A 17012-nucleotide genomic window follows, 5' to 3' on the forward strand; every position below is an offset into this window, starting at 1 on the left:
CTAGGAAAGCAGGCTTCAAGTAGATAATTCTCTCTGGTTTGGCTCCTGCTTTGTTTTTTTCCACCAAGACTACTACACAAAAAGATTCTGAAAGCAAGTTGCAGCTTATGTTTATTAAATCACATTCAGGCTTCCTGGATGATCATGAGAATGTCTACCTTTGTATGAACTAATGTTCTTTCATGAAGGCCATTTATTCAAGGCTGGCCAAGGCATTTTGTTGCTGAAGATGAAGGACAAAGTGTGTGTTCCCCTCCATCTTACAGAACTGGACTGGGCTGAATTGCATCCGAGGGCTTCAGGACAATTTAAGGGTCCAGCACAGGGCACGTGACACATACATGATTCTTAACAGCTTGCCACTGCCCTTCTCCTAGCATCTCCTGCCTCAGGCAGCCACTTTACTTTGTCTTATTTACAGCCTGCCCTGCAGGGCTTTCAGGGTGAACTTGGTAGCGATTAGGGAGAATGTTGCTGGTCTGTTTATGGAGGAGAGATCTCTTGCTTTTTTCAAAAACCGAAAAGAGAAGTTGATTGGGTTTACTGAGAAATCTTAGAAATTGTATGTTAATTGCTATAAATGCTACACTAAGTGCTGTTTTGACTGATGTCACTGCTATTCTATTTTGTTTTCCTTCCAGTTGTTACCTTTTCAGTTATGCTGTTATTGTATATGGCTTTGGGTATTCAGAAAAACAGGTGATTGCTTCTAGAAATAAATGACGCGCGCACGCACACCTATTGTGATATCCTGAAAGAGTTCTGGGACAGCGTTAGGGTCTTGTGCTAAGCCCCATCTACTAGAAGTTACTTGGTAAGGAAGAGTAACCAGGGGCTTCATAGGCAGTGAATCAAGACCTACCACCAACTTCTCTAAAGTAAACTGTTGAGGCTACTTACTGAACCATAGAGCAACAGGCATCTCTAAAACAGGATTTATGGTGCATATCAAGACAAGAACACGGGGAGAGATTTATGGCCTGGAATCTACCCAGACTGGATGGCATGAAGAACCTAAGGGAACTATTTATGAAACATGGCGACCAGAAACATGATGTCATCCAACTGAGCCAGCTTCTATAAATTGGTGTATTCTAGGAGTGCTGGAGTTAAGCTACTATACTCCTCTGGCTATGCCAGCTGTAAATTATAGGTATTGCAGTTCAACATATCAGGAAGACAGCTGCAATAAAAATAAATAAATCTTGTTCTACCAAATAAATGTACTCATATAATCCCCGTTCTACAAACTGCATTGGCCATCAGCTTTTTTATCTGCTTCTTTCCAACTCAGTTTCAAATTGACTAACCTAGGAGTTCCCGGACTTCCTGCTCTAACTCCCTACATACCCGTCAATTCACACCATGTGCTTAAGATGCATTGGTAAAAGACCTGCTTTTTTTTTGTCACACAGTAGTTTGTGTGAATTCACTCTGTTTTGTTAGTTTATGGATCAGTATTTTATCTGATTTTATTCATTCACTGGGCTTATCTGCTACTCCAATTGCTAATGAATCCAAGTGTTGTTCATAGTCAACACCTGTACATAAGCTTGAAAAAATAACAAAATTACAATATGAAAATTGTACACGTGGCTGCTCCGTGTCTTGCAAACTTGTTCTTATTTATGTTTAATTATTTAAGTGTTTTAAATGGTTTTGCAATATTTAATTGTTGATTTTATTGTATATCACCCAGTCACCTTGTGTGAGATGGGAGGCCATATAAATTTGAAAAATAAATAAAAGTTTAATAAAAAAAACCACAGTACCTCCACATACTGTATATAAACACCAAGAATGTCAATTACCTGAAACAAATACTCCAAAGTGGGGGGGGGGCAACATTAAAACATCCCAAGTGCCAACAACTGCTGGAACAGCTTAGTTTTAATACCTTTCTTAAAAGCAAATAGGGCCGGACCCATTTGCACTTCTGGAGGAATGCTGTTCTATGGAAGGGGAGCAACAAGTGAAAAGCCTAACTTCCATGATCCCTGTTAGTGACATTCCCTGACAGAAGGGATATGGAGAATTTATTTTTTTATTTTTTTTATTTTTTATCCCGCCTTAATTATTTTTATAAATAACTCAAGGCAGTGAACATAGCTAATACTCCTTCCTCCTCACAACAACAACCCTGTGAGGTGAGTTGGGCTGAGAGAGAGTGACTGGCCCAGGGTCACCCCGCCGGCTTTCATGCCTAAGGCAGAACTAGAACTCTCAGTCTCCTGGTTTCTAGCCCGTTGCCTTAACCACTAGACCAGATCTACAGGATGGGCAGATACCCAAAGATACCCAGTCTTGAGCCATGTAAGGCTTTAAGGGTCACCACCTGCACCTTGGATTGCATTGTACTGTATCAACACCCAAAGTAGATGAAGTCCAGAATAAAGTATGTTATGGACTTAGTCCTTCTGGCTCCACGTAACTTTTTACCCCATTGCTCAGCAGCTTATTCTGTACTAGGCAGGAATACTAGCTGACGCTTTGCTAGTATAGAGATGTTTAAAGTTCGTTTAAATTTGATTAATCCAATACGAAAGGAAATGATTTGATATCTTCATCAGGTATACTTGCCTACCTGGTCCTAAATATCTGTATTAGATGCAATATACTGAAAGACAAGGGTAGGATCCAGACATTGTTGGTTGGCTGGTTGGCTGGCAGTTGCTTTTCAGTCTTCTGCAGAGAGCTGCATTCCCTTAGGGGTAATTTGGGGAAGCTGGTAGATGGGGTTGAAGCAAGCAGTGGGTAGGCCCATGTCAAAAATGTTTTGGAAAACCTATTCTTTCTCTTATACTCTTGTTTTTCTTTACCTTGACACCTTTTTCTAATATTCTTAAGGCCACAAGTTGACGAGGAAGTGGCCAATAGCTCTTAACTAAGGTCACAAACAATTTTGCATTGGGCTTATGAAATTAGCCTGAGACAGCTTCTGGCTCAAGACAACAATTTTTGCATTCCTGAGTTATGGCCCATTTTTTTTGAAAGAGGAACAAATACAGTCATTTTTGTGTACTTATTTAGAAGGTGTATATCCCACTTTTAAAATGAGTGATCTTCAGGTTAGCTAATAACCAGTTACAATAATGCATGCACACGTGCATACTCAATCCTGAAACACTGACACACAAAAAAGTAGTCAGGATCTAACAATAGATCTCTGGGTGATTTGTAGTGACGAACTGGGAGGTTTACTCTCAGTTGTTCAACCATAGCTGCATTTTCTGCTGGGGGGAAAAAAATGCTCGAGATACTCCAGAGCGATTTTTCCATGAAAGAAAAATGGTGAGTTCTTTGGGCTCATTGTTTGCACCAGGCTCCATCTGAATCAAGGTCTTGATGTTCAAGAAAAAACTAAATAGAACTTACAACCCTTCAGGCTGCTGAGCCTCGCCCTGTATCTCTACAAGCAGGTTTTGGCTTCCTAGGGCCAGGGTGCGCTTAGTGATATATGAATTGGTCTCAGTTCCATATATTTGATTGCTTTAGATTTGGCAGCTAATCCAGATGCACTTTAGTTGTACTGTGCAAGAGCAACTTGCAGCCTCACAGATGTACAGGGCTGTGTTGAGGTGACTTTCCTTTACAGCACTTCCTGGGCTGACAAGGTCATGCAGACACTCCAGAAAGATCTGCAAAGAAACAGCTCCCTCTACAGGCAGCTTTGGATTGCTATGTGTGCATGAGGCATTTGTGCCTTGAAAAGAGCAGAGCAGTGAGGAGCCCAAGATCCTTCACATGTTTTCAGAAGTGAGCAGCAAGGCCACGTCAGGGAGAGGACAATGCTTGTGGGACTATTGTTCCTGCTGGTGTTCATCCTCCATGGCTGCACTAGGACCAAAAGTTGAGTTCTACTTCTAGTATCGCCTGTAGCAAAAGCCTTCTTCTGTACGCGTCAGTGTGCTGCCTTTCAGCTCATCAGTCCCAGGACAGTAGTGAGTCTGAGCTGAGTGTTCTGTCTCAGAGAGAAAAGAGAAGGAAATCCCTTGTACTGTAGCCACTTTTGCCTGGCTGACGGCCAGGCTTAGAGTGGACTTTCCTGGGCAATTATGTTCTTTCAGGAGATGAGGGGTGCTACTTCAGTATTTTCTCTGGTCCCCTGCCTGAAAGTCAGATCATTATTTCCTTTCTATTCTATAGTCCGAGGGTAGTCCACTTGATTTCAGTGGGGTCTAAGTTCAACTAATATAGCCTGGATCCAGCCCAATAAAATATAGAAGAGAATTAGCACTGAAAAATAACCACTGAAAGCCATTGTTAATTAAAACAGCCAATCATATTTACATCCACTAAAGCCTAAGAAAATGATGGATTTACCCCGCCTCCCCCCAAAAAGACACCTTGGTTTCTAAAGGTCAGCAGAATGAACAGTGGAATAAAAAAATCATGATTTGGTTGATAGAGATACTATTTAACCAGTAAGTTGATTATTATGTGATATAGTGGCCCAATATCCTGGGTCACTTCAGCGATTTGATCAACAGATGTAGCTGGAGACCTGCATGAGAATACATTGAGATGATATTATGAAAAGGTTTGGAACAGGACTCTAGAACTATAGAAAGTTTCAATGCCTCTGTTTAAACACCTCCAGTGAAGGAAATCCATCCCTGCCCGAGGTAGTCTATTTCATAGCTGAACGGTCTTTATCATTATGACTTTTGTTTCTGATCTCCAACCCAAATCTACTTACTTCTGATCAGAAACATAGACGAACATAAAGAAAAAAAGGGTCGTTGGAGCTCATCCACCACTACTGTATCCCTGCCAAACAGCCATCCAGCCTCCGTTTAAATACTTGCAGCAAAGGAGAGTCTAGTACTTTCCATGACAGTCTGTTCCATTGCCAAACAGTCTTTATTAGGATTTTTTTTTCCTGCTGTCCAATTTGATTGTTTATGTGCCATCAAGTCATTGTCAACACTTAGTGACCGCATAAATAGATTTTTCTCCCTGACAATCTGCCCCTAACCTGGCCTTTCAGGTCTTCCAACTGTGCACCCATCACCATTATAACTGAGTCCATCCACTTTGCTGCTGGTTGTCCTCTTTTCTTCCACCTTTCCCAGCATTAGAGCTAGGTCTTCACATAATGTGTCCGAAGTAGGATAATTGGAGCCTGGACATTTGTGTCTCAAGTGCTGCTGCTTCGAAGTCCAGATGTCTTCTCTATGACAGCCTGTCAGAAACTTGAACATAGCTACCATATCTCCCCATATCTTTCTTATTTCCAGGCTAAAAAACCCCACAAATCTTCCAAATGTTCCCCTTGAGTTTTTCCTTCCAGGCCACTTATGATCTTGGTTACTCTTTTCTGAACATGCTCCAGTTTGCCGATGTCCTTCCGAAAATGCAGTATCCAGAACTGGATGTAGTACTATAAACTCATTCTGACAAACACAGAGAATCATGACTTTTCTTGATTTTGATGCTATAGTTTTGTTGATGCAGCTAGGATTGCATTTTTCTTTTACAGCTGCATCACACCATTGACTGATGTTCAGCTTGCGATCCAGCAAAATATCCAGCATCTTTCTGGGTGTAGTGCTAGCCACATGACCTTCCCCATTGTACATTTATATGCTTGGTTTTTCTTAATCAGATGAAGGGCTTTGAATTTATCTCTGTTGCAATCGATCTTGCTGGTTTCTGCCCATCATTCCAGCTTGTCAAAATCCTTCTGAATCTTGATATGAGATATATACATTATCTTTGTCTCATCTGCAAATAATTGTTCGATGATCATATTTTCTACACATACAACCGTCTAAGTCATTTGCAAATATGTTGAACAGTACAGACCCCAGCAACATACCACCTGACACTTCCTTCCAGCTTGATGTGGAGCACTTGACATACACTCATTTGGTACAATTGTTTAACCAGCATTGTATCCACCTAATGAACTAATCCATCTAGTCCAGCCTGCATTTTGCCATCTTCTATATTAGGTTCCCAGAGAAGACTGTCAAATGCTTTGTTGAAATAGTAATTCTGCCAAAAAAAGAGAGATTGATTTGGCGTGAAGCAGAGAGCTCCAAGATAAGATCTACAGCACATGTTCCTTCAAAACTCTTTGTTACTTGGTTTTGCTTACAGTGTTGGGTAAACCTAGCTGCTGTCACTGTTGGCTTGAGTGATTGCTGGGCCATAATCTAAAAAGTAAAGGGTTGGTAAGAATAAACATTAATTTTATTTGATGTCATTTACAATTACATTTAATTAAAATTAAATATAGGTAGCATGATGACTTTCCAGTCATGCATTTGTAACAATTCTGGAGATAATCTGGAGACATTATAGTCCTTCATGGTTGTGGGGGCTGAACTTTTGCTTATATATTTCTGTTTTATGAGTTGGCATATTGTGGAAACCAAGCCAATAGCGATTTATTCAAATAACTATGGTTAGGCAAACCATGGCTTGGTTCAACAGACTGTCAAATGCTTTGTTTTTGGATCAGAGGTCACTAAGCCCAGATGGATGGCCATCAAACCCTTCTTAAAACCTCCAGTGAAAGAGTTTTCTTTCACTGCTGCCCTACTGTCAAAGAGTTTGTGTTGTCACTAGGAGATGCTTCCTGAGGCATATCCTTTTGTCGCTGCAGCAGCCCTTCAAGGCAGCTAATGATATTTTAAGAAATTGCAACAATTAAAAAAGAAATGGATTAAAATAATCAAATAAGCAGCAATTAAATAAGCAGCCACGCTAACAGCACCAAGAAGATAATCAGCCTCTGTGTACTCAGGGATTTCCAGTGTCTGAATCAACCCACAGTCTTTGCCAGTTGCTGAAAGGCTAACAGAAAAGAGGCAGAATAAAATGTCAGGGGAATTCTAGAGTGGCATGGCTACTGTGGACAAGCCTGTCTGTCTGTCTGTCTGTCTGTCCATCCATTCATCCTTCCCAGTGCCTCACTTTTTCCATTTTATGCCGCCGCTGCCGCTGCTGCTAATATTGCTGCCGCTGCTGCTGCTACTACTACTACTACTACTACTACTACTACTAAGCTGAAGGCAAAAAGGTACAAGAAAAGCTCAGGGTGTTGACAATATCCAGCCTGGAAAAGCTGAGCAACCTAACAGAGTACTGGAGTAATGCCATGCAGAAAAGTTCTCCTGCGTTTTTCCCCGTTCTCATTTAATTGGATAAATGAGAATTTGTTTTAGAAATTATTTGACAGGAGAAGGGAATCACAGTGAAATTATCATAAGCGGCATGTAGTGTTTCAGTTTCCGTTACAAGGTGGCCACTTGCAAACACCACTTGCTTCAACAGAACTCTTAACGTGTTTAAACCTTTCACTGGGCTTTTTCTGATTGGGATATTAGGCGGTCAGGGAAGATCCAAGTAATGGAAATTATCCAACAGGAATAGCAAGTAGGGCTGTGCAGCCCTTTGGAATGAAAGGCAAATGCTGTCTTTTCCTGTGATTGTGCTGCGGCTGTGGAGGGCAGTGGTGCAATCCCAAGAAAGATGTGGCTGCATTAAGAGGTTATAGTCAGGTGCTGCATGAATGACCCTGCACACTGGGTAACACATTTTGGCCTTCAGATCCAACATGCAGCCACAAGACATCAGCACCCTCCACTAGAAGCACCTGCAGAGGGTGATGCGGGGGGGGGGGGTGTTGTGTGCAAAAGAAAAAGAAGTGTCACTGGCTCAGAGCAGCTCCACTCCTTTTGCACATGCATTATTTATTTTATTTATTATTCAAATTTAATTACCACCCATCTCCCCCAAAAGATTCATTAATAACAACAACAACAGCAGTAATAATATGCTTGAGGCAAAAAGGTACAAGGAACGCTGACAGGGCTGAGAATATCTGCTTTCATAATTGTAACGGACGTGCTGGATCCTGTGGGTGCTTTTGCCTCTGCTACCAAGAGAAATGGAAAGAGAAGAAGATAGAAAAGAAGAGCTTGAGAAATGGCAAGGCAGATTTCACCATATCATGACTGTGAAATACCAACTAGAGGGTTGAGCTGACAAGTCCTGTGTTTGAATCCTTAGGGTTTTTTTTCTTTTCTTGCTGGGTAGGCCTGGAGCAAGTCCTATTATGCTGGATTAAACTATTTCACTGGCTATTTGCTAGGAGAAAATGGGAGCAAATTATGGAATTCCTTTATAGTGGAAACGTGGTGGATCCTTAGCAGGATGAATGCTAGTAATGAAATGCAATTATAGTTCATCCTTCCCCGTGGTGGGGAGAGGGAGCATTTATTTTCTAAACCATATAAGGTGATAAAAAAATCAAATCCCCCTTTGAACAGAAGCATTTTTCCTGGCGCTTACAGGATTAATCATGGAACCACACAGCATTCTTTGCAATACACAGCATTTTGCATAAGCCACCAGAAAAAGTTGTGTAATTTGAGCTTCCAGAAATGGTAATACTTTAAAATTGCATGCTGTTAACATGCCACTACTTCCCTTCATGTAGAAAACTAGCATCTAAAGATTTAGCTTTCCAATCAGCCTGAAACTCTAATTTTTGGTTGCATGGTATTGTCCTGGATATTTTGCTGAGACAAAGGACAAAATGGTGTCACTAGCTTCTTACTGTCCATAGGACAGCAATTTCTGTTGCATCTTACAGTAGCCTAATATAGAAGTATACAGGAGGCTGTGTGACATACACAACTATGCTATATCCTTTAATACCTTATTACTGTTCGTTCATTGTTCCAGCTAGTGCCTTCTTGCCACCACTGAAGGTGTGACAGTGCACCATTGGCAACACCACTGTGCAATATGGTGACCAGAATACTGCATATGGAAGACCCACTGGACGTACAATATGAATTGCATGCTCTGTGCTTGCTCACACAGAGGCATTTCCTAATAATATTCTATGTTACAACAGGGATGGGAATGTGACAACACCTCCTCCCCCCCCCCTTTCTTTTTGACTCACAGAGTCACTAGGCTGCACATGACCAGCAAATTCTCTTTTTGAAGCCATGGAGTCTCCTCTCTTACCATGACTGGTTAAAAACTAGCACAAGGGAAACAGTGTAATCTCTAAAGTAGGCATCTCCATCTCCATCTCTATCCTGCATCTCCATCTCCATCTCCATCTCTATCCTGCATCTCCATCTCCATCTCTATCATCTCTGTCTCTGTCTCTCTCTATCTACATCCCCTCAAATTTTCCCCTAAACCCACCGGGTATAATATGGCCTTACTCACTTTGTAGCCCCCCCAAAATGTCAAGTTAGCCAGCAAACTAACCCCTCCCATTTTGAGGCAAAGTAACGGGAGGAGACAGCCAGGGCCAGGAAGTCTTGGTACACCAATTCTAGAGGGTGGAATCATCAAGAAAGCCACAGAAAAAGGTAAAGGGATTGCAGGAACTGAATACATTTGAGGGCAGGTTGAAGACAGCTATTTAAATGTTTGTTTTTAAACCCACCTAATTTAGGCCAGTGGCCCTTCATCCCCACATCTTGCAGTAACTCCATAAGTTCCGTAAATGAATCAAGTGGTGTAGAAAGAAATCTTTTCCTGTATCTTGAACTGCCCAGAATCCATTTCACTGAATGACTCCTGAATTCCAGTGCTTCTGATTATAAATATATCTGGTTTGGGAACCTTATTTCTCTCTTTTTTTTTCTTCTTCCCCAGTTTCTAAAGATCTGTGCATCAAACCTGCTGTTCACTGAAGCATGAGCTTTGGACATGGCCACCCGCCGCTGTACTCGGAAGCCTTGGCTGGCCCCCAGCATCTCTAGAATGATTTGGAAACATCTCGTTCTCCTCTCCCTCTGGCTGCCATCACTTGTTTTGGGTGGAGCCTCCCCCACCTCCTGCCCAGCTGCTTGTTCCTGCAGCAACCAAGCCAGCCGGGTCATCTGTACACGCCGGGAGCTGGTGGAAGTGCCAGAGAGCATTTCAATCAACACACGGTACCTCAATCTGCAGGAGAACAACATCCAGGTGATAAAGACTGACACTTTCAAGCACCTTCGTCATCTTGAGATTTTACAACTCAGCAAGAACCTCATCCGTAAGATTGAGGTTGGTGCCTTCAATGGCTTGCCCAACCTCAACACACTGGAGCTCTTTGACAACCGGCTAACCACTGTCCCCACACAGGCCTTTGAGTACCTCTCCAAATTGCGGGAGCTATGGCTGAGGAACAATCCCATTGAAAGCATCCCTTCCTATGCCTTCAATCGAGTCCCTTCTTTGCGGCGCCTGGACCTTGGGGAGCTCAAGAAGCTGGAGTATATCTCAGAAGCAGCTTTTGAAGGCTTGGTCAATTTGCGGTACCTGAACTTGGGCATGTGCAACCTTAAGGACATCCCAAATTTGACAGCCTTAGTGCGGCTAGAAGAACTTGAGCTTTCTGGGAATCGCCTGGACATGATCCGGCCAGGCTCCTTCCAAGGCCTGACTAGCCTTCGCAAGTTGTGGTTGATGCATGCCCAAGTGGCCACCATTGAACGCAATGCTTTTGATGACCTTAAGTCATTGGAGGAGCTCAATCTCTCCCACAATAACTTGATGTCCTTGCCCCATGATCTTTTCACCCCTTTGCACCGCCTAGAGCGTGTCCACCTCAACCACAATCCTTGGCATTGCAACTGTGATGTGTTGTGGCTCAGCTGGTGGCTCAAAGAGACAGTGCCCAACAACACTACCTGCTGTGCCCGGTGCCATGCCCCACCAAACCTCAAAGGGCGATATATTGGGGAGTTGGATCAAAGCCATTTTACTTGCTATGCCCCTGTTATAGTGGAGCCTCCAACTGACCTTAATGTGACTGAGGGAATGGCTGCCGAACTAAAGTGCCGAACGGGGACCTCCATGACATCAGTGAACTGGCTGACACCCAATGGCACACTGATGACACATGGTTCCTATCGGGTGCGCATTTCTGTCCTTCATGATGGCACACTCAACTTCACCAATGTGACAGTCCAAGACACTGGGCAGTACACCTGTATGGTGACTAATTCAGCTGGCAACACCACTGCTTCAGCTACACTAAATGTCTCAGCTGTAGATCCCGCCACCACAGGTTATACCTACTTTACTACTGTAACTGTGGAGACCATGGATTCTAGCCAGGAAGAATCAATTCCCACAAAGAAGGAACCTGGGCCAACACCTTCCCAAGGCTGGGGCATGACTTACTCCACTACTTCGCTGACTCCACGTAGCACCCGCAGCACCGAGAAGCCATTCACTATCCCAATCACTGACGTCACAGAGGGTGGCATGAAAGATTTGGATGATGTGATGAAAACTACTAAGATCATCATTGGCTGCTTTGTAGCCATTACTTTCATGGCGGCTGTGATGCTCATTGTGTTCTACAAGCTCCGTAAGCAGCACCAGCTTCATAAGCATCATGGGCCTACCCGTACCATTGAGATCATCAATGTTGAAGATGAGCTGCCTGCAGCAGCTGGGGCTCCCGGCGACAGCCATCTTGCACTTCCTGCCATTGAGCATGACCACCTCAACCACTATGCTGCTTTCAAGGCCCATTACAACAACAACAGTGGTGGTGGACCCCTCACATGCTCCAAGAACCCCATGCTCAATTCCATCCATGAACCTCTTTTATTCAAGAGCAGCTCTAAAGAAAATGTCCAAGAGACACAGATATGACAGCCACAGCCTGAGGAGAAGGGGAGTAATTGTGTGGTGGGAGGGTGGCAACGGATTCATATATGCAGTGAGGAACACGTTAAGGGACGGCTCCTCCCTCCTCACTTTAAAAACAAACAAACACAGGTCTTTCCACCACAGTGGCAGATCTTGGATCCCAAGCCCCCACCAGTAGATACCTTTGGTTCTCACCAAGCTAGTTTTTTATGTTCTCTTCTTTTTTTTCTTCTGCAAGACAAGACACTGCTCTCACCTTCTGCCTGATCTTTCTTTTCTTTTCTTTTCTTTTCTTTTCTTTTCTTTTCTTTTCTCTCCCCTTTCCTTTTCTTATTTTTCTACCATACTCCCTTTATGTTGGAGACTTTTTATACAGATGGGGCTGTTTCCGTATCCAACTACCTGCTGTTTTACTTAGAAAGAAAGAAAAAGAAAGAAGGAAGGAAAGGAAAAGAAATAATGACAATGACAGTGACAGTGACAATGAAGAAAGGGAGGACATTTTCCTTTCAATGTCATGGGAATAAACTTTAGGAAGAAGAAAAAAACCCAAGCGGAATGGGAAAGGGATTTTAAAAAAGTCTTATTTTGAGCCGCTTTCCGTCAAAATTCTATTTTCATCCATTGGGATATACAAAATAAATAAATTAAATAAAGAGATGGGAGGTCATAGTGGTGCCAGGATCCCCCCTCCGCCCCACCTTTGGAGCACGTGGGGACGCCAGGCACACAGGGTTTGGGGAAATTTTTTATGACTAGTATTATTACTATGGGAAAGCAGGCACAGCCAATGTGCCCCCCAGAGACACAGGGGCATGGAGGTATTTTTTAATTTGTAATAATCTGGGGTGGGAATGTTGGGTTTGATGGGGGTTGCACTTCTGGCCTCAAAAAAAAAAAAATTGAAAAAGGAAAAAAAGAAAAAAAAAGAAAAAATGGGCCTGTGGATTCCCTTGGCATTTTGGGGTCTGGTCTGAGTTTCTTATTTTAATAAAATCCATAAAGATGTTTCCAACCCTCCATAGGATGGTTCTTTTGGTGGGGGGAATAAATGTGAGCTACACTGAGAAAGCAGTTACTCAGATGCATCGTATGCATGGACAAGGATGAATTTTGGCAGCAGTGCAAATGTATGTAAGGGCACAGGAGGGTATATGCTAGTCCTGCCCTTTTATCCAACCCTACTTTTCCTGTCCTGACCTTGTTAAGCTAAGCTACCAAGTCGTGTGTGTGTGTGCGTGTGTGCACGCGTGTTATGTGTTCTTGCATTTGCTTGATTGCAGGAAGATTGCTTTGGGAGTTCCGTTTATGTTCAAGAACTCACATATAGAAACCCTCTTTCATTTTCCCCAGGTTAATGAAGAGATCACTGATTGAGAAAGTAAGATGGCACATATAGAGATTTTTGGGAGTGGAGCCAACATATATGGATCCATGTCTTTCTATGCTATTTTGAACCATGTTGGTCATAACACATGAACTGGGCTAATGTCAATGAGGCAGAGATGGAGGTAGTGCAATATACATAATTTCTCCCAAAACAGTGCTACAGGATCAGGCCAGGCTGGGGGGATTCACCAGTTGTCATTTACACCATTCCCCACCAAAGGGAGTATAGTGTGACCTCTGTGGATGAATCTGCTTTCTTATATGGAGACCCAAGGAGTGTTTTAGGGAACTTTTTTTTAAAAAAATCATTACATCTTATGGCACTACAGGAAACCACAGAGCCCCAGCCAACAGCATTAGTGGTCATGGGAGATGAAAGATGTAGCCCAACAACCTTTAAAGGATCAGAGGTTTCCCACCCATCATGTGAGAAGAAAGGTTCCCACATCTAAAGACCTTATGTTATTTCAATTTCAATCCAGAAGGAAGGAACATAAGTTACTTCAATTAGATGTAACAAGGCAACCTGCCCCTTCACAAGTGTTGGGACTGCAGCTCCCAACATACCTAGCTGGAAAGTCTGGATATTGAAATCTGAATATTTGGGGAAAGCTGTGATAGATGAGGAGGCTGAGAACGTTACAAAGGCTTTCATGGGAAAAATTGGATTGAAGAAAAGATGAAAAGGAACAATGGAAGATGACATCACAAAGGAGATCTGGGAACTGGAAAAGCAAAAGTTACATGAGGCATGAATGTTTGGGATAAGATAGCAGAAAAGTAAAAAGCTAAAAAATGAAGATAAGGGGAAGATAAGGATGAAGAAGCCATGCTAGATCCAAGAGCAGATAGGGCCACCACTGTCTCCCCACCCTGATGTCCAGAATTGGCAGGCAAGATGGTCTGAGGATTTTGGGAGTTATACTTAACGCATCTAGAGGACATCCAGTTGGGAAGGGTGGTCTAGATATTTAAGGAATGTGGGTTGGATCAGGTTGTTGAAGTATCAAAATAGGGAATTATTTGGTCTGTGGAGTGCTATGAAAAAAAAGAAGGTGGGTGAGGGGTGGCAACTAGTGATTAGATAGGAGAAGATTGCTGTAGTCAAGACAAAAAAAATGGCTAGAATGTAAAAAAATGGGGGATCTGCAAAAGGCTAAAGAAAAATGAGCTCTATATTTTTTTTTCTTGCAAGATTGCACAGAGAGAAGTGACATCTTTTGGTCGTGGGGTCAATGTGAAAGCAAAAAGTGTCGACTGAGAAAATAAAGGTTCTCTCTGTGTTCATCTTTTCTGGATAAGTAATATTATCAAAAGAAATTATGAGGAGAGGAAAACTTCAGAAGACAGATGAGACGATAAATCTTATTTACTGTAGGTCTGAAAAGAGAAACAGCCAAGCCGTACTACTGTCAAATGGGCAGCAGGAGGTATGGGATTACCTGAAGGGAAGGAGGCTCAAAAAGGCACAGTTGAAAATCAGAAATATTGCCACTAATTTCACTGGTGTGATATCTGGGACTCCTCTGAGGATAAAATAAACAGGGCTGGTGGGCCATATACAGCCCATGGGCTAAGAATAGCCTGCCTTGCTCTAGTGGTTTGTTGTAAACAAAGGTTAGAAGGTTAGAATTGTAGAGAGGAGAAGCATCAAATATGGGTGGTTGTTTTTTAGAGGAATGTGGGAAGCAGTGCTTGGCATTTATGCAGTAAGATCCTGGGGAGAATGATAGATGAATATGAAGCAGGGAGGTGGAATAATGGCAGAGGTTGTAGTAAAAAACAGCTGTAGGGTGACAGACTAGCAGGTCACCATGCAGGGGACAAGGAGAACAACAGGGTAGCTAGGTCAACAAGTGTGGCAGGGAACAAGGAAGGTTGTGGACGATGTTGGAGGAGCAAGTGGGATGAAGAACATGGGTAAGTGCCAGAGAGACCAGGGGGGACCATTCCAGCTTTGCTTTACTGAAGAAGGAACAGCATGTTAGCTGCGTCTTCTGGCAACTGAAGCCCAACGCACCTGGAAGACATTCAGTTGGAGAAGATTATTTTAACAAATGGAGGGAAGAGGCTGTGGCCCCTCAGATGTTCTTGGATTACAACTCCCAGCATCTCTCATCACTGGACCTGCTGACTGGGGCTGCTGGGAACTAAAGTTCAGCCACATTTGGGGGACCACTGATGGCCCACTCTGGCTTTACAAGGTCAGAGACATGGGAAAAAAACTGCAGTGGAAGATAATGACACCTCTGTAATAACATTCTTTACATACATGTGGCTTGAGCAAGTACAATGGAAGTACAGAGAAGCAACTGGAGCTGCAGCACAAGATTCACAGCTGTTGCGCTCCCGTTCCTCTGAACCCAAAAAACTGCTGATGCTGTGCCATTCAAAGTAACTGCCTTTCAGCATGTCTGACGTGTTCCCTTTCCCTCTCACATACAGAAATGGCTGAATGCAAACATGATCATACTTACACATAAGGCTAAGCTGGTTCCATCCATACAGTCCCTTACACTCAGTTTGTATTCCTGGGACATGGCTTTTTATTGCCCATTTACTCATTATTTGGTGCAATTCTACACAAACGTCTGGAATGGTCACCTTATTCTCAGTTTGTCCCAAAGCCATGTGGAACTGCATTTTTTCTACAATTTAAAGAGGGATCTTTGTGTAGATTGAAGGAGTCATGCTTTCTTTAAAAAAAAAATCACCACAGGAAGAAAGAAGACTTTGCTGAAGTCTGAAGACGTGCTGCAGAAAAATGGAGGTATGTGTACGTGCAAACATCTGCAGGACCTGGAACCGCAGATACATTTTTTGAAAGTTGCTTGGGTCTTTGTGAATGCCAAAAACCTGTGTCAGTCCCTCCGATTGAGGACATGTTTCATAAGAATGATAACTGGCGGTGACACGGGCAGTATCCATTTCTGTGCTCCTCTGCTATTAGACACGTGCACACACATTTTGCTTGTGATTGCAAAAATATAGTGATACACTGGCAGCTATTGCAAATATATGTAAAGTGTGTGTGTGCATGTATGTGTGTGTGTGTGTGTGTATACTGTATATATACAGTACATATATACACACACACACAGTGTGTATGTATGTGTGTGTGTATATATCTATATATATACTGTATACAGCACATATATATATATACACACACACAGTATATGTATGTATGTATGTATGTCTGTGTGTGTATATATCTATATATGCAGTATATATATATATATACACACACACACACACACACACACACATTGTGTGTGTGTGTGTGTGTACACATACATACATACACACACAGGAGATCTGTATATCTGTTTCCTTACAAGAATGCCAGTATGCCATGGGAGGAGTACAATATTTAGCAGATATGCATAAGCCTGAAAGGCCGCAACCTGAAAGCTAACTTTAGGTTCCAGAGAATAAATGGACATTTAGTTCATCACAATGTTTCACAACCTGACACATCTGGGGCAACAGCGTCCATGCAGTCTATGCCTCTATTCCCAAAATTCTGGCTTCTTTTACCAAGAAATCCCAAGAAAATCAGAATGGACTGCTGACTGGTATGTTGTATTCAGATTCAGATTCAAAATCCTTTGGTTACTGTCTACTGGGTTTCTCTGAATATTATCAGTGCCTTTGCAAGGTGGGAACAGGAGGAATATATTCTTTGTAAGAAAAGTAAGGTAAAAAAGCTGTTCCCTTGACTTCTTAGCATTAATTTGAGATGCGCAACAGGCAGCTACATTCTCCAATGAGATATATGCTGACATTTGGGTTTCCTCCTGGGAATGCAAAGTTGTTCAAGCCAGTATGTGCTGTTCTTTCAAAGCGCTACCTGTGCTCTGAGGTTTGGAGCTGCATGGCACAGCATGTTGAGCAGTAAGAAACCCCATGGAAGCAGTTTCCATACTTCCCTAGCTGGAAAAGAACTTCTACCACCTTTGCACCCTCACATTTCTGCTACTGAGGGACAAGTC

The 17012-nt window shown here is 42.6% G+C and overlaps 1 protein-coding gene across 1 annotated transcript; it reads left to right on the plus strand.

The window, feature by feature from the left end:
* The first annotated feature begins 9564 nt into the window (after nt 1-9564).
* On the plus strand, nt 9565-12003 carry LRRC4B (leucine rich repeat containing 4B). Its single transcript, XM_063300958.1, has one exon. It carries the CDS (start codon nt 9691-9693, stop codon nt 11629-11631), a length of 1941 nt encoding a protein of 646 aa, XP_063157028.1. The 5' UTR covers nt 9565-9690; the 3' UTR covers nt 11632-12003.
* Nucleotides 12004-17012: the final 5009 nt, after the last annotated feature.

The sequence above is a fragment of the Candoia aspera genome, chromosome 4 (assembly GCF_035149785.1).
Source record: "Candoia aspera isolate rCanAsp1 chromosome 4, rCanAsp1.hap2, whole genome shotgun sequence".
NCBI lineage: Eukaryota > Metazoa > Chordata > Lepidosauria > Squamata > Boidae > Candoia > Candoia aspera.